General features: G+C 39.8%; 2 protein-coding genes and 1 pseudogene across 2 annotated transcripts in view; all 3 read left to right on the top strand.

The window, feature by feature from the left end:
• Positions 1-1,739: 1,739 nt before the first annotated feature.
• Positions 1,740-3,007, top strand: LOC111246831 (glutamate-gated chloride channel pseudogene; annotated as a pseudogene).
• A 9,606-nt stretch (positions 3,008-12,613) lies between these two features.
• On the top strand, positions 12,614-16,477 carry LOC111247357 (glutamate-gated chloride channel-like). The gene has a single exon (XM_086982517.1). It carries the CDS (start codon positions 14,740-14,742, stop codon positions 15,790-15,792), a length of 1,053 nt encoding a protein of 350 aa, XP_086838643.1. The 5' UTR covers positions 12,614-14,739; the 3' UTR covers positions 15,793-16,477.
• Positions 16,478-21,951: 5,474 nt separating this feature from the next.
• LOC111246724 (AP-2 complex subunit alpha-like) overlaps positions 21,952-25,513 on the top strand; it is an 11,215-nt gene continuing 7,653 nt past the window's right edge. The window contains exon 1 of the mRNA XM_022796789.2: positions 21,952-22,833. Coding sequence (XP_022652524.1) covers positions 22,695-22,833 — 139 coding nt within the window. The 5' untranslated portion in view covers positions 21,952-22,694. The remainder of the gene's footprint in view (positions 22,834-25,513) is intronic.

Below are 25,513 nucleotides of genomic sequence, written 5' to 3'. Positions count from 1 at the left end.
CCTATCATTAGGAACTATGGGCAATGCTGCATTTGACTATTCCCTACCTGGTGTCAGGTCTATAAGCTGCATCGACTACTTCATAGCTACTGCGATCGCTCTTATCTTCGCCCCGCTCGTTGAGTACGCCATCGTGAATTGACTTGAAGGAAAACAGGGGCGAGAAAATATCTCCAGCAAGTTACTTTTACCTAGTTGCATATGTTACGTTTGTCACCCTTCACTGACTCTGAGAAGACTGGTAAAATTTCCAAAGCTTCTTAACAACAGGGCGAAAAACAGATCCGCTCGCAACGAGCAAAGGTCTCATGGTCACAAATTGAGTTTGTCCGGACACTTGAATATTTCTCCTTATTGCTGCAATACGAGAAAGTTCACCTTACTTACACTTAAAGTGTAAAAGTGTCTAACAAATAAAGTTTTTTGAAAAAGAGAGGCACGTGAACTTAGTGAGGGCACTTTACCTTCAATATTTCGTTATTGATAACTGCGAGTTACATCTTATTAAATAATAAACATGTAAAATAAATAACTATGATGATAAAAAAAAAAAGCAATAATTTATTTGTGTATTGAGAAAAATAGCATCAGAGCGTTCTACAAGCCGACAAAGATTTTCGCTAATATATACGAGCGTAGTATTATTAAGCTATCAATACACAGTATAGTTATAAAGCGTTTCAGCTTCCGCCTATGGCGCAGGGCAAATATGTCCTTGTCACTAAAAAACTGTCCCTGTCAAAAGGAAGCAATTTAGCCACAAATGAGATTTTAAACACGATTTTCATAGACATTCCCTGAGTTAACTGAACTTCTCAGCTGCTCCTTAAGGGACATCTTTTTCTCAGTACTTCCCAGCCAGAGTCATATTCAATCCTAGGTAAGACTTCAATAAGAGCGTACAACACTATATAAACAAGTAATCAGCAATGAATAGCTGATACGCAGCCAAGGCTATAGGAGCTACTGTTCACATTTCTTTGATCCGTACTGAAATATGGGGTATGCTGTAGAAAAACCTGGCAAAGTTGTATGGCGTTACTGACTTCTTGTGCTGGTACAAAAGACGTGTTTATCTGCCGGGGATTCCAAGTGCCAGCTGACGCTATAACATTAGTCTGAGCATATACATGAAATGCACATAGAACAATCTTGTAAATTTTATATGGCTGCACTCTCTAAACATCTGTATATGTTGCTCAGTCGTAGCCCTGGGATTAAACGCTTATTTTTTCGCCCGATTAGCTTTCCCGGCGCTTATACCCGTACTAAGGTACGAAGACAGAAGAAAACCATATATATATATATATATATATGTCAATAATATATGAAAAATTGTATATTTTCTGCTTTGTATAAAATCATGCTTACGTGTACCTCATTTTCAAGCTGAGCTTCCCTACTATCGCCACCAATATTATACAAAGAAATTAGTTTTTCAATCTGCATCGTAACGACCTGTTCGCTATCGTCTACTAATGTACGCTGTACCGTTGGGCCTTTCGTCGACCCAGTCCAGCTGATAAAAGCGGTTACCATGGCTTCAGTCGAATCGAATCGATGGTGGCCCACAAACAAATGGATAATTGACAACTACTTGCCCGTGGCTATTTTTTACTGCTGTATTTTATTGAGGGAACAGTGCGTGGTCGTTCTTCTCGCTTCTTTTTACACGCACTCTCCACTTCCATTTACTGTCGACAATAAATGAATTCTTCAATATGCCTTTTGAGGCGACAAAGTCGTCCCATGTGTTTTTTTTTTATCACTAGACGCAGTAGTACTTGACAGTGTCTCTCCAATCTTGATAGTTTTCACTATTGTGTGCCCTAAACAAGCGAGCCTTAAATCGGCCGCAAGATGCGGCGAACGCCAACGCTATTGCCCAAATGCGCGTCTTTGTTTATTGCGGCAGCAGCTTTCGCAGAGGAAAACTGGGACAATGTGCTCGAGCGTTACAATCCACTAGAAAAACCTCCAAATCCTACGGAGGTACATATCAATATGTTCATACGGAGTATGCGAAACTTCGACAGCAACGATCAAAGCTTTCAGGCGCAAATTATCCTTTGGCACCAATGGAATGAACCGAGACTGATTTATGGTAACGACACCGTGCCCTACCAGATGATTGACCGCGCTCGCATATGGAAGCCCGATACGTTTTTTACTAACGAACTCGACGGCTGGCGTCATAGCATCGTGAAGGACAACGCCCTAGTCCGTGTGTATCCTAACGGGGATATTCTTATGAGTGAGCGTTTAAGTCTGACCTTGATGTGTCCAATAAACCTAGCAGCGCTTCCTTTTGACTCACAAGTTTGTAGCATTCGGATCGCAAGCTATGGATATACTACAGACTCGTTGATCTACACATGGAAGGAGGGCGATCCTATTCAAGTCAGCCCGAGTCTTTATCTGCCGGGGTTTCGTCTGACTCAGTTTGACACGGACTACTGCACCTCACAAACCAGTATAGGTGAATATCCGTGTTTACGGGCAGAGTTCACATTTAAGCGCATTTGGAATTACCACCTGTTACAGGTGTACATACCTATGACGATGTTGTGCGTGATTGCCTGGTTTACTTTCTGGGTTAACGACACGTTGATGCGGATAACGATGCTGATGTTTACGTTAGCATTAGCTGTTCTTGAGACCGGCGTGATTAACTATTATTCGTTTCCTTGCGCTGGATCCACGAAAACAATCGACTACTTCACTGGTGTCGGGATTACGTTCATTTTCGGCGCCCTAGCAGAATACGTTATTGTGAAATGGCTGGAAGGAAAGGAGGAGAAAGAAACAACCGCAAACAGAATGGATGCCTTATGCCGCATCCTTTACCCTATTGCATATATTGGATTCGTTGCTCTTTATTTTTTGACTGTCCTACCTAAAAGGTATTAAAGAAGTCGAAGCAGCTTCTTCTTTTTCAGCGACTGCTGCGATATAATGAAAAAAAAAACAACTATAGTAACTTAATAAAATAGCTATATACGCAAAAGTACGTGTCATAATTTCTTCATGTCAAGCGTATCGTTGTTACCACGTTTCGGTCAAAGTCTATGTACCAGCCTACGACTTGCCCGAATCCAGCTACCGTTACAGCTTTTTAAAAATGATTGAAATTGGTCTCTAATGAATTGTAGCCAACAAGACACGAGCAGTTTTATTGGCTTCGTTAATTTTTCGCCCCCCGCAGAGACATTACCCTATATAAAGACAAACGCATATACAGGATGTACATTAGCAACCAACGGGCTGTTATATTGAAAGTCTCAAATGAATAAGTATGTATATATATACACGTTTATAAGAAAACGATCATGAAAATGCTCCTTCTGCTTTTTATTCTGCTGCTTATTATGCAATAGCATTCAGATCGATAGCTATACTTTTCGCTGTTCACTGATGGCATAAGGTACGAAGCCTAAATTTATTAGGCTTGATTTATTTATTAGACATGTTGGCCTTCAGGAATATTATGTAAAGCAGTGAGTCCTATATCCGAATAACTGATATTTTGTGGGTCTTTCCGGTTACTTAGTCATAAGGCTTGCACAAACAATATTCGGAAGCTTTTCAGTGATAGAGCGCCAAAAATAGATGTTCACATTTACCTAAAGCTTCTTTAAGGTCAGATGGGCCTTCGTTAAGACGTCAACTCTGGTAAAAAGATTATGTGTTTTTAGCAACATCTTCGCTTAGATCTTTTGCTTGTAACGGAAGGAAGGGCTTTTCTACCTTTTGCGGAAGAAGATGGCGATACGCAGAGATGAATCACATCAATGTCCCTGTCCATAAATCGCGAGGCTTACCGAGCGAATTTACTGGTGCGTTCTTTCGTGTTTTTAATTATAATCATAAAGAGACAATGTTTTTCTACCTGCTTGCTTGTGTTTTCCACATTTGTAAAACGGGTAAAGAGAACGAGAGGTACGTCGTCACTTTGACGTTAGGAAAACCATACCAGAAAAGATTACTGCGATAACCATAGGCTTACTCGAGTTACACGACCTTTGAAATATCCGACTGACACATCAAATAGCCAAAGACCCAGTTTAGAGAAGAGAGATGAGAGCGGAAACGCTGCCAGATGTCAATAATGGCAGCGTAAGGATATTTATGTCCTGGGAGACCGCATCTTGCGGTTTCGTTTGCAGTGAAGCCTAAGAGACTCCAGAGCCGAATGCTCCAGAACGGTAAAAAAAGAAGTGTGTCGTTGAAACAGACGTTACGTCCGCTCCAACGGTGGCACCGACACCAGTACCGGCAATATTTCTATAAGACATAAGAAATATTGCAAGGGCCACTTAATTCAATAAGAATAAATATATACGCGCTATGAGAGATATCGTTGAGTTAGACATTTTGTAGATTTGAATGAAAGATATCCACGAATGAAGTATTTGCAGATATTGCGGCTCGTTTCGTCCAAAGTACCGGATAGTTCGCGAATTAGGAAAGCCGATGCTATCATTTCAAGCATGCCGAGTTGTACATTGTAACTGTTATTATTCATTGAATGAAGAAATATTGGTACGCGTATGACTCACGTAAAATATTAGTCTTACTCGGCTCATTTACGTCTTCACTTGACACACTAGTATCAAATGCAGCATCAAGGCCGTCGTTTATCTGCGTTATACTTCATGACAGAGTGCGTAGTCTACCCAGATTGTTGTATGCCTTCGTCTATATGTACATGATTTGCTTGATTAATTCAGCTTGCTAGAGGCCGTTACACACGACTCGCTCTTCTTTCCGTTTCTGATGTCGAGGTGCTACATCACCTATTTTTCACAGTTACGGTAATACGCTATATAATTGTATAGGTAACATGTCGAGTAATCGGTATTTCAGTAAGACTTTTTTTTTCACGATTTGTTGTACATGGTCACGCTGGTTTCCAGGTCCTTCCACCCCCCAAGGGACTCGCATTGTGGACCCCTCAATGATCCACTGTGTCACAAGCGTCCGTCGAATATCCATATTTTATCTAAACCGTAACGCAAAACTTTCATAATCCCATTATCTGGTTGAACGACCAGCAGTTATATTGTCGCTCACGTATTTTTTTGGTAAAGGAATTTGCAGCATAAAAAGACACTTATTGTTTTTATACAATCCGTTTAAAATACCGAATTAAAATATTCAAAAATATAGCACTGAGAGCTCTTCAATCTTAGTAGTGCCTCAATCTAGCAAGTTAGAGCACATAGTGATTTTAATACGTTGCATAATTAGAGACACGCAGTCGTCGTAAGTGTTATGTGCTTTCTGAGGCAAGTTTGTTGCTTTATATTTAATCAATAAGTGGTTTTTTTTTTGTAATAGTCGAAAATGGTCGACAGCGTTCAATAGATGATAATAATAATAATTTAATAAAATGAGTCTAAATCTAACTTTCGGAATAGCTTTTTAATTGGTTTTAACGTAACAAAATTCAAATGATGACTTACATCTGTAATCAACCAATCTCAATATTCCTATAATATCTTCAATGAGGATGGGGCGTAGCAACTGACTAAACTGTTCAAAATAGCCCAGAAGTGTGAAACTGAGCGTTTTTGAAATAAATCCGTGATTGAAGGTGTTGAAAATCTGAACACGTTCCTTAACCAGCCCCGAAAGCTTTCGATTTATCTTGATTTTTGAAAAATTTATCTGTTCGACCAGACTGTCTTCGGTCTTTCCCTGATAAAGCATTCAACGAGGATATAATACACAAGTTATTCAACTTCTCCACATCTGTTTGGCGCGCTCCTATCAAGTTCTTGTTATGTATAGTCTACGCCTGACATCAAAGAAATTACCGGCAAACTTTTGCGTTGCACACATATGCATACATGTCCTAATGTTTTTTAATTCACTCTCTACGCCTTGCTTCTTATTTACCCTTATATTTCATCCCTACCATGATACAGTGTACATATTTTTGTATTATTTAAACTGTACGTTGCTATAGCTTCGTTTGTAACTAACTGAGCGATCTTAGCAATAGCCCCTGAGGACGAATTTTAAAGGACCATTGTCGTTTCTAAAAATTTGTTTTGGGCTGCTACTATATCTAATAAACCCTAATAAATCTAATCGATGGTCACAGCGCAGCTATCGCGCAATATAATTCCCTATAGTAGATAATTCCTGCAAAATCTACGGAAGTCAAAATCATCTTCTGAAGATGAATATCGTTTATCATGCGGACTTATGTTATACAAAGCTGGTAAGAGCCCAACACATCGACATATCACCAGTTCATAGACTGGATTCGTATATATACGCCAGACCTACTCAAAAAACAGGCTTGAGAGAAAGCTGCTAACGGAGAGATCCTAATGAGCCAGCATTTAAGCCGTCTTGCACTAAGACTGTTATTAGATTCCCGCTTGATAGCTAGACATGCGGCGTTTTCGTGGGCAGATACTCGCATCATTCCTCGGACTTAGTCTGCTCGTAGAACGTATGAAGCAACTTAATGCTTAATGATAACTTAACAATCAAGAATTTCGAAATCCTTGAAACTAACGCATCGTACTGCACGCCAAGTACGCGCACAAGCGAGTATTGTCCCTTGAAGCTAAACCTTGTACTTTAGCGCTATATAATGCACGTTTTTGTCATACTGACGCTTCCCTGAGCGATATCGTGGCTAACGTTCTCGCGCTGATGTTTATACTCATCCAGCCAGTGAAACCTGCCCTGCTAGCTCACGATAGCCTAACAATAATGGACTATTTTACTAGTATGGCAATGACATTGTTTTCGCTGTAGTTATCTATTTTGTCATTGTAAAATGGGACGAGGAGGAAAAGAAGAGGACGTTATCGTAAATAACCTAGACAAATCCCGCGTCTCTAACAGTTCACTAGCTTCTTCGCATCCACACCTCCGTATACCCTTATAGTTTCTTTTTTTTATTAGGCTGCTATGTACGAATCGAAATGGAATAACTTTTGAAATACTTGAATTAGAATGGTGATTTTCTACTATTTGCTAGAATCATACTTGTTTATTTTTTGCACGTTTTGTCCTAGTGACCTGCGAACGTTTCGACAACCGTAAATCTTCCATTGTGCATTTCTATCTGTGGCTTCTCGAACTAAATTATTGGAGGATATGCTTGTTAACTAGCTGTGTTTTTACGGGCGTGGAAAGCCGCGTAATCATACGGATTTAGATCGGAATAACAGGCACGTTGAAATCAAAGTTGGATACTTTCTTGCTCGATTTGGGAAGTAACTGAGGCGTCGCGGTGACGTCTGACGTTGCCATCAAGTAAGCAGACTGTGTGCCTTAGATTGCCATGTCAACGGTTCACAAGTCTCCTCGAGAACTTTAGGTAGATCGTCTCACAGTAGTTGGGGCCATTGACGATCGTTGCAATAACTATTACCACCCAATGTCCTAATCTGCCCGACAACTTCTCTCCGGAGTAAGGCCATTCTCTCCCCTTGCTCCTTTTCGATTGACAATAGAGATAAAACTTATGACGACCGTATGCCCCTGGTAGGCTTTGTCGATCAGAGTTTAGCAGATTGCGTTGAATATACCGCACGCGTTTCCCACTAGCCAATTCACGGAGACCCATTCCTTACCAACTGTTTGCATTTTTCGTATTCGAGTATTAACTCTGTAGCACGTTACATGTAAAATGCCAGTGTGGACTAACAGACCCCTTAGCTGCCAAGCTCTGCTTCTATTAGAACTGAGATGATTGGGTCAGTGAGTTCGTTCTCGTCTTTCGGGTCCCAGCATCTGATCACCTCGTTGCTTTTCGTTCTTACAGCATTTGTACCGTTTACGCACTATGCTTTCACTTCAGACCTTTTTGTCCAATGCCTTAGCTCAATTTTCGATAAATAGCCGAGGTGCTGTAGCCTACGAAAAATGAAAATTTGACTGCTGAACATTGATTTCCGAAACTAAAAGATGTTTTCCCCTTAAACCTATTTCCTACTGGAGTAAGTTCAACCGGTCTTTACTCATAAGTCCCTTGAAGGCTAGCAGTACGTACTTTAGAAGTTACTCAGTTTCGAAGATTGTCGGAGCGTTAAACCTAACTGGAATAATGTCCTATTTAAATATTTAATATGCTTTTTGTGCACGAATCTATTCCGGGTCTGAAACATGTAATAAAAATTATCATTTCGTATGAGCGTAACGTGTCATCTATGTCAATTTCCTACATGTCTCTAAAGATAGACGACATTCCCACAGGTAGAGTTTTGGAAAATTATGTGTTTTTCGGTGACCCTTGCCTGACGCTCTACCAAGTTAACGAAACACGCACGCTTTGCTATCTTCTCCTTTACACATCCATATACCATATATAGAATAGCAGGCTGCTATTCATGCTTATCTTAGGATTTCTAGGGAAGGCAATTATCGAATAAATTAAAGCCACAGGATGGCCAAGAAAAAATCATCCGTCCTTTTTTCAAAACTATATTTCCCGAGTTAATATCCGGTCGTGTCCTTTTACTGAGCATATTTTGTGCCCACAATCACGATTCAACGTGTATAAACCGATCTCAATTTGATCACATTCGTCATGCGGTGCTTCAGGTATCAATTGTTAAGTTCGTGAGGTACTCAGACATCGTAGGGTTTAACAATATCCGTATTTCCAAGTGGCTGTGAGCGATGCGCTAAAAATTCGTCCGATTTCCTCCAGCGTACAATGCGGATAGGTCCATCCGTAAACTCTTTTTTAAGGATACACCTCGGCAGCCACAGCTTGGATTTAAACAAACTCAAAGAGTCACGATTTATGTATAAGTTTGTGCACTCTCTATCTGGATCTACGAACCAACTTGCTCTCTCTTATTACCTCTACTCTTTTATTGTTGATGTATATATATGTATGCAACGTTTGAAACATCGTCTAAATCGCTATAACAAAATTGCAACTAGGATAGTACTTTATAGTGGCAATGATAAACCGAATAAATGTATACGCGGTTTTCATCAGTGCTTGCTTAGCCTAGTTGAACAGTTCGCTTGAACATTCGTTAAGTTGCATTTGTATGCGTTTTTTCCATTTTTTTTTCCACGACTGTTCTTTCTGACTCCGTCGAACTCTGAATCTGCACGTACTATAGAGAGGCCCATGTAGCGTTCCTAAACGAGCGAACAGCAATGACAAACAACTACGTAGAAAACGCGTACTTCTCTAAGCAACTATTAAAAAATCAAATGTGAAGCTTTTGCGATAAGCTTCCTTGCGAGGAGGCTTAGCTCTATTCAAGAAACCTGGTTAAGGAAAATATCGAGGACTGGTAACCCCGAGACTTCCAATTGCAATGGTTTGCATAGGGTTTTCGCAGCCCACAAAAAACGAAATGATGTTCTGCTTGAACGTTGTTGAATTTCTGCCATTAGTGTGCAGCAAGCCAGCAGATAAATGGACATGCACAGATAGAAATAGAAGAAATTCAGTGCGTAGCACCCTTGGGAAGATAAAGCGATACACCTCTCTTAGCTTTTCCCTGCAGTCTTGACATAGGCTTTGGGTTGCCCTAGTGGCAAAGCATGCACGCAGGAACATCACCTATGGACGCACATAACCAACTAAAGGTCGAGAAGCAAAAGTGGGTATTTCAAATGCTGTTCTATGAATCTCTGATTAAAGTGAGAACTATCTAGCTCAGATACAGCCTGATCTAGCAAAATCTTAATTTCTTGCTGGGGGTGAACCGTCCAATGGAATGTCTAATGAAAACGAAGAGAAATTAATCACAAAACTATCCAATACAAGCAAAAGATCAACGTCATATTTTATTACCGAAAAGATGAACATATGGACAATTAGTCGTAAGCTAAACAATGAGACAAGGTTGTTTAGTTGCTGGACAAAACTCAGGTCCGACTTTTGAGGTCTCTCGGGTAAACAACGCCAACTATGTATAGTACATTGTGTGAGGTGTGATTCAACAGAGAATGAAAATTTGAATTTATAAAGTTACACAAAAATCAAATTACTTACACAGGTAATCGTAGGTGAAAGCGCGCGTTGACCCATTGTTTTTTTGCGTTTAAAAGAGACAAGGTTTACGTACGCAGGACACACTCACAAACACGCATTTGCCGCCTAGGTGGCGTTTGCGGCCTGATCATCTTTAGTCGGTCTCAGAACAATGTGTTGGCTTACAACGGACGATGTAACATTGCTTGTTTCCTGGTGGTGACGAAACGTCGATGCTCCTACTAGAAAACAATCTCTATTGTAATCTATTATGCGGTGCGCTATCGCCACGGGCTATAACGTCTCGTCGGGAGCCTATTTCTTCAAGCTTCGATCACCACCTCATTACGGCGTCTTCTTCGCGCCAAGCGCCCTTCGGCGTATTATTATAAATGAAAATGATTACTGTGATTTCTACCTGTTAGAAGAGATGTCTTGCCAGCACTAATTTAGGTCAGCCTGCCCGGCACTTAATTAGTTATACAAGTACGCCGAACTAGGTTTTATTGCGCGAAAATCAATTGCGTTGCTTGCTTCCTCGTACGAATTTCACGAAAATTGAAACGATTCAAATTAGAAATAAAATTATATTCCACTCATTATCTCGTCGCTAGTTAATATTAGAAAATATTCAGCACTACCTCCCGGGTCTCAGTGTGACTTAGTTTGAAATAACTACCCGTCTCATTCATTATCCTAGACAATGTAGCGTGTCTAATGACCCATATAGCCTTAGTTCTATCCTTGGTGTAATGATTTCGTTATGCCTCATTCAAATGCTTCTAATTTATGACTGTTCTTATTATCTATGCAAAGTATTTTATGAAAAATATCGCACAATAAAATCGAATAAAAGAGAAAAATTAATAGCCCCGTTAACGACGTATACTACATAGAAAACGAGGTCACCAAAAGAATCACTTTCTAGTCTTTTGAAAAAATCATTGATTACTGACGTTGTATGTGGAATGAAATAACGTAGCTTATCGCTTGGCTAGGTTATGTAACATTTACTTAATATTTGTGAGTCTGAATCACCTGTGAAATATCTTCACTCTTGCCCAGCTTACATCTCATCTATCTCTTCCTACGATATATCTTCCAAACTTTATTATTAATTAAATTTCTACGTTCTATGCTAACGTATTAAACGTTCTATGCTGGGTGCAGAAACGGAGGAAAACATACGTTACTAACAGTACGATACAATTGTGCCTTGATAAGCAGTATTTTGCCAGGAACGCGATTTACCACTGAAAATTTTTCTTTGAAGAGCGACTATGATAAGTTCTTGTTCGGCAGCATCTGTATGCCAACTATTATTTTTCGTTAACGCCTTCGTTGTATGTTATACAATATTTGAATCATTGCTTATAAATCTCAACTTTTCCAGACAGACATAGGAGGCTATAGGTTGCCCCATTTTCAGTTTTCGTTTGTTCGTTAATTTTCGAGGCACTCAATCAACTTTTCGATCTAATTCCGGTTCAGCGTGTGATTCTAGTACGCGGATGTTAGCTGCGTGGACACTTCTTTACTTTTTAAAGTGAAACAGTACAAGATCAATAAGCGAGAACACCTCTTTAATGGAATAGGGGGGGGGTATTCTTGTTCAAATGGATAACCGTTACACGCAATTCTGTGTTGTAGGCCGAACTATTTATGCCTATATTCGTGTGAAATCAGCGAATTTATTTATAACATGTTTGTGACGTTATTGTGCCTTTGGTAAAATATCTATACAGGATATGTTAAGTGGGGGTAAAGAGATAGTAAACTTATAGCCTAGCGTTGAGCCATATACTATATTCGTCGACGACCGTTGGCACTGGCAATGATATCATTTGCCATGATCTTAAGACGCCAAATCTACGGTGTTGTTTTTTTGCTTGATCACCTTATACATTTTAGAGTTGTGACAGCGTTCCTTATGAATCCCTTCGCGCTCCATACGGTCGTTCGTTTCATATAGCATTTGATAACACCAATTCCTGCAATTACGGTTCCATCTGCCAACTCATCGATTACCTTCCCTTCTGAATAGCAAATATCTCTTAGCTATACGAAACCACGGATAACGTCTATTTTACCTTTAACCGTCATGTAGCACGAAACCCGAAGCACATTGTTTTTGTTCCTAGATACACTGCATGTTTATCAACGGGAATGTTGTTTCAAAGATTTAGATTAAGCAGTTTCAACATATCGGTAAAGATGGCCATTAGTAAGTACTTTCATCTGTATTCCCGCTAAAATTATTAGTACTGTACCTAGCGTTTGCTCCACGGGTCATACCAAAAAGAATAGCATGGCTTGCGTTATGGATACACGACTGCTGCTTCGTCTCACATTAGGAACGTTTATATCCTTGCTTCCCATTTTAGGCACTAAGCCTTATCCATTTTTGGGAAGCACAAAACAAGTGACGATGGTTACCCACTTTGCTACCGTCACAAAACGTTGGCTTCGGCACAGTCTGTCGTTGTCTCGACTCTATCACGAAAAAGTAAAAACTGACTAGCCGGGTAGACTCGAGGTTCCGGTTTTTCAATCCCATTGGTGATATATATGTATATATGATTCCTGAACATCTATTCGCGTAGCTATTGCGGTACACGCACGTAGTAGCGCTTGAAAAGGCAAAGTGAAGATCTTTGTTTTTTTTCGTGACTCCCATATGAGTGTGCCATTGATCTAAGTTGGCTGAAGCTTTGTTTGAAGCTCTTTCATGAGCCACGACTGACTGTACTTGGTATACACATCTAATTTGTAACGTATATTCACTTACGGTACATAAGAGCTGCACAAACTGTATCGCGATAATGAAACCTTTCGTTTATTTCACTGCCGCCTCGTTAATAGGTACAAGATGTTTGAAGAGGATAAATGATCAATATTTAAGCAAAAAAAAAAATCCACTCTGCAATGGATCTATGGGGCGATACAGCATAGGACTTTAGTAGGCCAATCAAACAATTTCAGTGGGTGCAGATCGTAGCGAAATACCAGCTGTCCTGTTCATGACTGCACTCATTGATAATGGTATAAATAATGGTTGTACATCATTGAACACTTGGAAAACGCTAGCCTCACTTACGTGACAACATTGCCGAACGACACTTAGTTGTCTGTCGCCGATGGTGAGGTAACAGGGTCATCGATGCATGACAAAATGGCTTGCTTGGCTCTACTAGAAAAATTTTCCGATAGTTTAATCTCAAAGTAAACACTGGTGGGCAGTGAATTTTCGTCTTTTTTTTTCCATCCACAAGGCTGTCTAATCAAAATGTGTTGTGAGTCCAGCTCAGAGAGAGCCATTCTTTTGTATAATTTATGATGATACCATGATTTTTGTATAATTTAAGCCATCCAACTAAAACCGATGGCCAAGTCATTTGATAATATAGCACAAGAAAATCTTCATCCATAGGAGAAAACGCTCTTATCTCATACCTGTAAGGATAAACAGCGACATCAACAACGGGTCAGAATCATCGGGTTCTTTACCCAGTGACATTCATACAATTCGAATTTTTTGCAAGCGCATATAAACAGAGAGGAGTTCTCGTTGCTAGTAGTGATCTGTGTTGCCATAGAACTAGAATATATGTGCGTCTGTTAGGCCACTTCAGATATCGATTGCTAGGCGGTTTGTGCCGGGCTTGCATAAGCAAACTTCGAATTAGGGTCCTCGGAACACAATTGTCACGGCTGCCTTTTACACATAAAAAGTCCCAGTTTCTCTGCCACGACACAGCCACGCAAGATTTCCGTATGTGTTTAAACCAAACCCCAGTGTTATTTCCAGTAAGTTCGGTCCTATGAACAACCTTACTAGACGCCCGTATCAGGCAGAATCGAAGAAGAGTTTTTTAAGTTTTAGTAAAAATGACATCTACACATTACCACAACTATACCATTTCAATTGAAATCTGCAACGCCTTCACTTTAACCATGTACAAAAACTGCCTCACACCTTTCCACTATGCGTGTTGACATTACATGTAAACCGCTCTAGAGGCTCTTTTACTTTTATTATTCAATAATAACAATAAATATATTGAGATCATATTTTACCGTGAGACTTAATTGTGAATACTGGCCATAGAAGCGATTGTTACCACAGTGCATAACATGAGGATGATGTGTCTCATCGCGTAGAAATATTCATGGCTTCCACGACGGAGGTTCCTTTTTTAGTATGTTCGTTATCATCAATGCTTGCATTCGCTCTTACCAACGGTCGATCGGCGTGCCACCCGTTCGCTTGCAATAAACATTCCGGCACCAATCAGATAGTCGGTCACTGTAACTCGTCAAAGAAAAGCGGGTTGGTTCTGTAGGGTCTATTCTGACCGTCCTGAATCTCTGTCTCTCTGTCCGTCTCCCTGTTGTTTGCTCCACACATTGTGCCGACTTCAATGAACCAAAAAAAAAAAAAGTCTAGGTCCTCGCACGTGTACGCTCTCCACTTCCTCTTAAATTGACGATAAATGCATTTGGCAAGGTCTATAGATCGGCACTCATTCACCTCCAGGAAAGTGTATATTCCACAAGTTTATAACGATTTATTAAGCTTAGCTGATAGTAGGGCCCGCGCCCCTTACTCGTCTATCTGGTTTCGACTGAGGAATCTATTCGTCGATTCAGCGATTTTGCGGTATTCTTCAAACAATAGATCAGCTGTCATCCCCCTGATATCGCTCCATTAATTGGTCACTTCGTATATCTAGCATTCAACAGGAAAAATAATAGTTCAGAACATCAGAATGCGACGTGCGGAAGTGTGGTTGGTATCGTTCTTCTTAGCACGATGCACGACAAAGGTAGCAACTGGCTCGGAAGATCGATGGAACGCTACCTTACAGCGCTACAATCCTTCAGACAAGCCGCGTCTGAACACGAACGTTATATTTGACTTGTATTTGCGGGATATGCGTAACATCAACAGTCATGATCAGACGTTCGAAGCGCAAATTACATTTCGACAACAGTGGACGGAACCGCGACTGTCGCATAAGCACGACGGCAATCTACCCTATCAGAAGGTCGCTGATCCGTCCCTCATCTGGACGCCGGACACGTTCTTCAGCAATGAACTTGAAGGCTACAGGCACTCAGTATCAAGAGACAACGTCTTCCTGCGAGTAAAACGCAACGGCCAAATTCTTCTAAGTGAACGGGCTTCACTCAAACTATCGTGCCCAATGAATCTAGCGGCCTTCCCGTTCGACACTCAAGTATGCGGCATTTACATCTCTAGCTATGGACACATTCGAAGTATTCTCAGCTACGAATGGAAAGATATACAGCCAATCCAAATGAACAAAAACCAGCTACCGACTACTTTTGAACTGAGACAATACAACACATCGATATGTTCGGCCCGTACCAACACCGGCGAGTATTCGTGCATCAAGGTCGAGTTCTTTTTGCACCGCCGTTGGAACCACTACATGCTGCATGTATTCATCCCTCTAACGATGTTGAACGTGGTCGCCTGGCTAACGTTCTGGGTGCGCGATGTACCGATGCGTGTCACCATTATCATGTTTACTTTTGCACTGGCCGTCCACGGAATTACGACACTTAACCAAGACCTGCCACAGACGCCATACGCGAAGATGATTGACTACTTTACTGCCATTACACTTCTGTTTATACTCGGAGCCATGATCGAATTTGTCTTTATCAAGTGGATTGACAACGAGGACGAAAAAAATGGTTCAGCTAATAAAATCGATGCAGCCTGCCGTCTCGCTTACCCGGTGGCCTATTTCGGGTTTCTTGTTGTCTACTTTATTGCGGCATTGCTAGCCTAATCTAGCCTACGGTTGACCTTACGATAAGCGGCCCATTAATCCGACCATGCTTGCACTCTACTAATCCGTCAACAATGTTTTCAGATTGCAATGAAGCAGTGCGATACAATAGCACGGCAACATGGAACAAGCTGTTTGTTTCGTCCAGTTAGTCGGGCGTTTAGTGTGCTTGACTTCACAACAATATCTATAGGCGAGAAGTGTCATTGTACCGATGCTAGATCACAGTCGTTTTTATCGAACATGTAATTCTGAGTCGTTCCGTGACTGAACGAAGACCATATTAGACATCACCTGCAATGGCGATTCTCGCTCAAGGTTTCCCAATGGGTACTAAACATACGTACTGTTGATAACGAAAACAGAAGAAGAATTAATAATTCAATGTAACAATTGACTCTATCAAAATTACAGTTGACGATGATAATATTTCTCGCATATACATAATGTTTAGTATAGTACGTACTTTGTATACACGTTTCCTTGTACAGTACAATTTGTTTACTCATATATATATATATATAAAGAAATGAATTATGTATTATGGGACAGGCAAGGCCCACTTGGCCGTTTCGCGGAAAACCTAAACACGTCACCTGTGTCGCTGTGTCTATTACGCTGTGTCTAATCAATCTGATTATTAGTAATTTGCCTGGAATAAACTGAAAAAGACCTGATCTGTTTACATGTGTAGCTTCTGTTATTACAGTCCTTGCAAGTACGCGTAAGTTGGTAAAATGAGTGCTATCTTATAACTAGGAGCGACAAAAACACTGCTCTTCTATGAAAGTAAACTGCTTATCATACATAGAGAAGAGGAAAACTTGTTGCACTTCACAACAAAGAGACGGCAAAGAATATCTGATTGATTCGATTTAAATCAAATATTAGAAGATGGATTATAAAATGTTTGCAATATTCAATATGGGATAAAACACGAATCTAAAAATTTCACACACACTAAATTAAAGTCTAACTAAATATGGATATGAAAAAAGATTGCTTCAAGGGTTAGTAGAGACACTGCTATTTCTATTATTGTAGTTAAACAACCCAAATCTTAGAGGCGCAAACAACGGAGAGTTTTTGTCGATTACTTAACCCTTCCTTTTCTTGTAAGTTCTCCAGCGTTTTTTATTTCTATACACCATTTGAAAATATCCTCTCGTATTAAGCAGTAAACAAAATCTTATGTCGAGTTCAGCCTCCAAAGGTGCAGGGTCTAGGTGCACAAAAAGTGTGCCCTCGAAGTCCCCTCTACTTCGCCTTTTGCCGAGGGTAACTAGCCGTCAAGGCAGCATCAGAGATTCGTGCAGTGGACAATAGAGACCCTATAGCTGAAAGAATTGCTCGGAACTAATCTGCGAAATTGAAAGAAGGCATTCTGGAATTGGAAAGCGCACTCCGCCCCGATAAGCTATCCGAGATTCAGAAGTCCGATTGAAAGTATTTTTGAAAAAAGGCGTCTGGCAAACAATGCATGAATTGGACGAAAAAGTAGACTAAAGTCATATGAGTAGCGACAAACACCTGAGATACGTGAAGTTTACTCATGAGTGCGCAGTGAACATAATAAGCACCACAAGGAAACATACTTTGTCATTATTCCTTAACATCTTGTCCGGAACCAGGCAACGCGCAGCTATAATGGCAGGCTTTTATATAGGATTGTGACCAGTGACGAGAGTTGATGTCTCTACGTCAATATATAGAAAGGAACGGTAGCTCCGGGACATACACCTCAGCTTAGAGTTAGGCCAAGTCTCCATCCGGATAAAAATATGATATGTGTTTGGTTGACTTCTATACCTAGAAATGTTTGAAACGAACAAATGGGTCAACCAGGATATAGGTCGATCGATGCAGCTGGACATAGAGCTCAGTCAGTTTAACAAGACTATTCACCAATTTCTAAACTTATTATTCAACACCAAACCTAATAATCTCCAATGAGAAGGAAGGAATCATTTGGCTGAGGGATAGTAGAACGTTGTACAGAACAATGAAGACAGGTATATTGGGTCGAGAAAATAAAGTATAACAATTTACTTTATTCATACATCTTCAAATACTAAATCGCGTCAATAAAAGAAGGTTTTGGTGTTTTTAGATATGTCCCTTTCCACATACACTCATTTGTCGTTTACTTCTAAGATACCGTTTGATAGTGCTCTTCGTATCCTACTGGCGAGCTACAGTAGTCCTGTATTAGACTGTCACTTCAGCTCGAAGAAGGTTCTCAAAGAGGGCCGTTCCAAATCACAGACGCTTTCTGCATTGGGCATTACATAAAAACTGGACCGCCATCAGGGTAGCCTAGGACACTTACACTGAATATACGGTAGCAACGCTATCGCGCATTGAACTCCTTAAAAGTTCAATGCCAGTTGTGGAAACGGTATCCGGGTTGTAGAGGATGCCATCATGCTTGGGCCGATTGTTTAAATTTGGTGTCGACCACCTGAAAACATTTTTAAAAAAATACGGCCGACAAACAACTGAGAATTGACCAAAAATAAAGGCTGCCATTATTAACCACTTCAAGTTTATTGGGTCTACACAGAAACTTTGAGCTTGGGTACCTCCTGAACTTTTTGAATCAAACAAGGAATTAGGGCTTAGTACTGCATCTCAACCTGTTGCGCGGTATCAAACTCCACGCGGTCGCAATAACCAATTTTTGCACCGATAATAAAAGGGGGTATCTGTATGTCAACGCGAGCGACGGATCGGAATGGAGGGCCTTGAGAGCAAAATAAAGCTCAGGATCCAAGTAAACCTTAATAAAAAAAAAAAAAAAAGTGATGCTTTGCATTTGTTGGGACTGCGAAGATCTGATTCACTGGCAATCGTTTTCTACGTACCAGACAATGGGCACGCTCATTTTGTTCAGTTCCTTTCAGACAAGCTTTTCAAGGAAAAGAACTTAACATACGAAATCAAGTCATCCTGCTCCATGACAGCGCGAGGTTACACACAGCGAACACCAAGGAGCTTCTGTCTAAGACACTGAATCGGAAGTTTTATTGCATTTTCCTTATTTTTCAGGATTTTGCACCGAGAAGATTCCACTTTTGCCGTCATCAAAGCCTTACCTTAAATACAACTAGTTGAAATGATATTCATATTTCTTTTCAGAACGGAGCCAGTTCCCTTTTGATGAAACGGCATTTATAACTTACATAACATAATAACCTGTTGTCACAGTAATAAAGAGAATATGGAATTTTCTAATCAGTACAAAATGCGGGAACTTCCTTTCCAGTCAATTGCAATATAATGGTGCTAGAATTTGAGTGATCATTGCGCTTTTTATTGATTTGGAACACAAACATTTATAACATATATAATAATATTTCTCATGTTCCAGTGTATAGCCGTAACGCTTGTAGCCTCTAGCCCCAAACTTTAAATGTTCGAGAAAAAAGCGTCACCTCTGTGTTCCGTTAACACAATGTTGTCCCGTCTAAAGGCCACACAGGGATGTTCAATGTAAACTGTAATTGTTATCGTATATACAATGCACTTTGTTTCCTCCTTTGGAAACCTCTACCCCTGCTTTGGTTCGTCGAATTTCGTGGTATTGTTGAATCAATAGCCTGGCTTGAAGCGACGGCCTACGTTGTCAGGAAGGGGACAGTTTCTTACATTACCATTCTACGTCAACTAAATGTAGTGTTCAGTCTACATATACATTTAGCAATTTCCTAAGTAAAAACTCAGTTCTCAAATATAAGTGCAGAATGAAGAGAACGAAAAAAAAACATTTAAAAAAATCAATACAAAGCGAAAAAAATAGATATTTTATTTATTCTGGCTATAATTTAGCCAGCTTATTTAATATGAAACTTTGATATTCTGATTCTATATAATATTGTACGCATTGTATGTAATAGAAAGTGCTTTCGAAATAAAATAAATCAGTCCTATTACATTAAACTGAGATTTGAGAATATTGACGCGAAGTTAAAGTAAGCTTATGTAAATGTGTATATATATATATATATATATATATATATATATATACATGTGTTCTAAGTGAATTCAGCAAATGGTATAATATATTGAATAACCTTTTGAGCTACACGGTGATAGCAAATGAAACTTGAATGGTAAAAACCCGGTCTTTTAGAAACCTACGAGTGACCATCTAAATTTACTCTAAAAGAAATAAAACCGGAAGAAAAAACCCGAAAATCAATACTGATTGGTCAAACTTTTGTTGCCACAGTGGAAATTGATCGAAACTCGATACAAACATTAGGCAAAAGTGCCTCGAATGAAAACACAGTACACGAATGCTGGAGATGTTTTAAGAACGGAGATTGGACTGTTGAAAACCAGCGGAAGAGGTGACCAAACATCGGGATCCAAACGACAAGAATGCGTTGCCGCATTCAAGGAGGCTTTTCACGAGAGCAGAACTCGAAGTCTAAGGGCTCTGTTGGTTAAAATTGACACTTCACACGCAATGTTCTACAGAATTATAAGCCAAATACTGAATATGCGGAAAATGAGTAAAAGATCCGCAAAAATATGCATGATATATTTCACGTACAGTTTCCGAAAATTCGATCTGCCAGAGCATACGGTCACCATAGACGAAGCAGGCTTCAATCTCTACCGCCAGCCCAGCAAGGACCAGGTAGGAGTATAGCATCACCCTAAAGAGAGATCGAGTTGGGGTAAATGCCTACTAGATTCGAATGTAAACTCATGACAGTGATTGGAATGAACATCAGAGGCATCTGTTAATCTGAGATACTCGCAAAAAAATCGAACAGTGGATGCAACTCGCTACTTTAAGTTCCTCGAGAGATTCATGGATCGTTGGAGTGGCGATCGAAAGCGTACAGGCTGGCTACTTGAGGACAATGTCAGACTTTATCATCCTGCCATAATTGCCTCCTGAGCCGAGAAAAGGAAAATCTAACATCTAAGTGCGTGTGATTACGGGGTTCTCCAAAAAAAGACATGGCAAACTCCGTAATCAAGCATATCTTTCTATTTATTTACTCCGAGAAGCTACAAATAAAAAATTTACAAATGAGAATGCGAATGGAGGTTATATGGCTGTCCGCCATAGCGTAGGGATAAATGTGCTCAAAAATAATTAGCGAAAAGTAATTCTAATATATTTTTAAAAAATCATCATTCTAGCCCAATCAAAAGTTACTCAGTTTTAAAGCCTAATGCATTTGCCTGTAACAGCCTAATATATATATATATACCAAGTACGAGGGTAAATATTTTAAATAATTTATATAAGTTTAAAGCATGGACAAAAATTTAATACTATTTTAATTAGCAGATTACTCCAAATCTTTGTTATCAGCTTGATGCAACAAAAATATCTATTTGTTTTTTCTAATTCTATTTTTGGGTTTTTGAATCGAAGATAGATTAAATAAAAATGAATAATAACGTAAAGTAATAATAATAATTTATTATTATTATTACAAACAGTGGTCTGTGTATTATCGGCTGTGAATTTGACATGCATATTGCACAACAAGTATTTTTATTAGTTTATGTTTTGCTAATAATAAGTTGAATTTGCAAGTTCTGTTGGCTCATGCCTATTGTGCTTACAAACTGATGTCAATTTTAGATTGATATCAACTTATGAGGGCAAGAATAAACTGCGTTATAATATAACAGTAGTAGTTGTAATATTTACTGATCTGGGCTTTGCTCGAAACACAAATGTAACACTTGCCATGTATTTTTAGTCTCAATTTCGATATAAGAGATGACATTTAGTCCTAGAATGTCTTTTTCACATCATAATATATTCTCCTATCTTCATTGAAAACTATTGTGAACGATAGTTGAATCTCTTCTGCGACGTTAAATTAAAGGCGTGCGCTGCTATTTTCTTTCTTCTGCTAGTATCATTAGTTAAATGAAACGGATAACTTCAGCCGCGAGCCCATAACTCAATTTGAAAATGGCGCGCTCTTGCGACAACGAACGCCGAAAACGCCAATTACGCATGCATATCTGTCTTTATGTTCTATTGACGTCGGCTGCAACTCGGTATCGTCAGCTCCTACGTTGTTCCGAGGTTCGCCATCTTGACACCTGTCTGCTGCTGCTGCTGCTGCTATTGCGAGTGCTATTGTTGTCACTGCTGCTGATCTGTGTGTAACACTATTATGCTATTGAAAGCTGCGCTCGAACGCTTGGCGCCGCTGTTACGGCTGCTGCTGCTGCTGCTACTGCCAGTCGTCTAACGCCTGCAGCAGAAGCAATCGAGTTCGCGTTGCTATGTGTCGCGGTGTGCACTCGTTTTGTTTGCTTGCCAGCCTGTTTTACCCTCCGCTCCCGTTGCTGCCTGTCGTCGTTCAGATGGTACACCAGTGAGTGATTGTTTAGGGCTGACCTTTCCTGAGTGCCTACTGCAGCTGTTGCGAGTGCCGGCCTGTCGCTCGCAGTGCGACGCTGTGTCTATTTATGTGAATGTGAATGCGAATGCATACAGCAGGTTAGCAACAATCGAGCGCTCGGCGGGGCATTTTTTGCCTCCTCCTACTACCTTTCCGTGCCTTTGGAGCAATCTTTTGTTGTTGTCATTAATTCGGTCAGGTCCAATCGAACGGATCAACGAACGTACGGACGGACGTGCAGACAGACAGCCGACGACGACGACGACGGTCGCTGGGTGGCGGTGCTGCCACTGATGGACCTAGGTGAGGTGTCAGCCAGTCAGTCAACCAGTTAGGAACAAGCAACATCAGTTGTCGCACGGACCACTTGATAGATTCGTTGTTAGCTTGTTGATTGCCAGTGTTCTTTGGATCAAAAAACGCCACAGCTGGACATCTTGCAACGGAAAAGAGAAGAAAACAGATCGCAGGGACACTCAAAGAGAAACAGCCAATCGCCATCCAGTAGCGGAGATGGCGAAGATTCGAAACAGCGGTGATGCGATGCGCGGCCTCTCGGTGTTCATCTCAGATATCCGAAACTCCAAATCAAAAGAGGCGGAAATCAAACGAATCAATAAGGAACTTGCCAACATCCGCTCAAAGTTCAAAGGTATGTACGTACGGTTATGACATTAGTCGAGAGCGATAACAGTTAGAGAAAATTGACAGCTAAACAGTTCTTCTCAACATTCATTGGATACGCCCACTAAGTGGGTCAACAGGTTGATTTATTGTTCGTCGTGCTGAGCTCCTTTTGTGAAAATTCGTCCCTACAAGAGCTAAGGTAGAGTTGAGAGCCGCGAGAACGTGGATAAATGCAAAAGTGCGGAAGACTTTTCTCAACTTCATGAAAACTTTGGCCAACAATGATGATGCTCAATAAGTGATAACAGTCACACATAACCCGAACAGGTCAAGTGGCCTGTAAACCCCCCTGTGAGATAGTGCGAAACGTCGTCGCAATCGTTATGAATAGACTAGTTAAGTAAATATGAAAAAGCCCGATTTCCGTCACTTTCAGAACACATCAGTTGTGACATAAAGCTGTTTAAATAATTTCAGGTAACAGGAGTACCGAAAGATTAGTTGCGGAATCGAACAACTGTAATATATATATATTCTTTAAATGACTGTGCTTTTCATCACCAGCTCGCAACAATTAGTTATTAATTTGAACATGGTTGTTGGACTGTGGGGATCTAATAGCGTTAGTTCTGGCAGAACGATCCCCAACTGTTTCTGTGCAAAGCATGCGCTGTTGGGCAAGTAATATTGTTTCTAAGCGTTCTCGGCAACATCAAGGGAAGCCAACATGCCTTGAGATTTTGAAATCTCCTTACTAAGATTTAACTGTTGAATGTTCAAGGCCGCCACCCAGATTAGACGAATTCAATGTTAAAAATAGTTGCATTAGATATGACCTAAAAATAAGTTACTTTTACTCTGATACATATACTCTGAATATGTAGTGTTTAGGAAACATTGGCTTTGAAACAAAGTCAACGTCGTGAATTTTTATAAATAACAACATTGCATCAGTTACTCGTGGCACAAATACCGCACATGGAAGCTATTGATGATCATAGTGTGTTATACTTCGAAGCGGAACGTAGACGGATGTTTGATTTGTACTTTTTTTTTTATTAACTTATTACGTACGATTCACCTCATGAACGCTTCGCAGGAAGATATCACGACAGAAAATCGCTTTAGCCAAGATAAAACAGATATCAAAAGGAGTAGTTAGATTCCACTAGGCGATCAATAAATACTTGAACATACAACGCGGTACCTACCTATACAGATTACAAAATATATATTTTTGTTAAGAAAGCTAACATATATTCTTATATGTATCATCGATTGAACTGAGTCGTTTCTGCTTGCACTATATATCCTTGTTTCATAGCAACGAATTAATTGTCAATAGACCATTGTCGTTCGGACCCTTAAACTATGACCCTAACGGTAAAGCATCCTCGAAGATATTTTTTCTTGACCCTTATAGTCACCTTCTAATGTAATGGTCTAATAGCAGAGCCTAGAACATTAACATGTCGGCAAAAGTCGGTCTTATATTCGGAAAGCCAATTGATAACTATTACAAACATCCTCAGTGAACTACACAGAAGGCAGTTCGAATAAACAGCTGCTCTATTTAATTTTTATTTTTTATTCTAATTAACGAGGGTAGTACGCCTACAATTCAGGGCGCATAATTTTAAATTTATAACTGAGGGTTACTTGGATTACGTCAGTCACATCTGACTCAGTAGGTATATAGTATCCGAGCTCTCATTCGCTGGCATTTTTATTCGTCGATGTTTTAATCAGATTGAACATTTTAGAATTCATTATTGTAGCTTCATTATTATGGGGCTCAAAAATTTTGGTTGCGTACTCTTTGCTATACCTATTTAAGCGTAAACTTGATGAATGCTCTGATCATTTATGCCCTATACAAAACGGAGCAGTCCATGCTGACCAGCCTGATAAAGTGACACCGGAAGATAAATGGAAGAGAAATCGGAGAATCGTTTTAGACTAGAAGTACCCTGTTCATCTTATATCGTTATTCGACACGATTCGCCATTTAGCTAGTCATGCATCATAATCAAAAAGATTAGGGCAAACGGTAATTCAGATTAGTAGCGAAGGGAATTACCTTAGCAGGGACGTTGTACCGTGTTATCAAGAACGATTTTTCATTTCGTTAGCGATTTTGATTATTGAGGTGATAGTTAGTTTGTCGGTCGTTGCTTTCTAAAGCGTCCTAGCATCGTACTGGGGTCACTTCGGTAAGTAAATAGTAATAGATATTTCAAAATGCTTTTATTGCTATTTGCTGCTTACAATGGAATTAATTTTGCGATTTATTGTCATTATATTTGTGCAATTTAGTTTGGTAGTCAAATAAAACCTAATATACTAGTCTATCAAAAAGCATTTATAAATAAACATTTCCGTAGGAGACCACAGGTTATATAAGCAATACCAAATAATAAAACTTGGTTTTGAAAGTAATAATTTATATAAGGCGTGAGCAAGGGACTAGTGCATTTTTGAACGAGACCAAAGCTATTTTAAGTTGTCTATAATTTGGAAGATCGTATTTTCTGACATCTGTTGAAGTTTCTTATTTTGTTAAAGTCTTTTATCTTTTTTCCGAAGCAACTGAGTACACGCACTCATTTCTTTAGCAGCTAATTCGTAACGGCTAATTCTTAATGAATCGTCATTTTAGCGCTCAGATTCCACGTTAAGTTAACCTATAGAGACATTTGGATTAT

The sequence above is a fragment of the Varroa destructor genome, unplaced genomic scaffold (assembly GCF_002443255.2).
Source record: "Varroa destructor unplaced genomic scaffold, Vdes_3.0 BEIS01000003.1, whole genome shotgun sequence".
NCBI classification, from domain to species: domain Eukaryota; kingdom Metazoa; phylum Arthropoda; class Arachnida; order Mesostigmata; family Varroidae; genus Varroa; species Varroa destructor.
The sequence above is the reverse complement of the archived record's forward strand: the minus strand, read 5'-3'. Positions and strand labels throughout refer to the sequence as shown.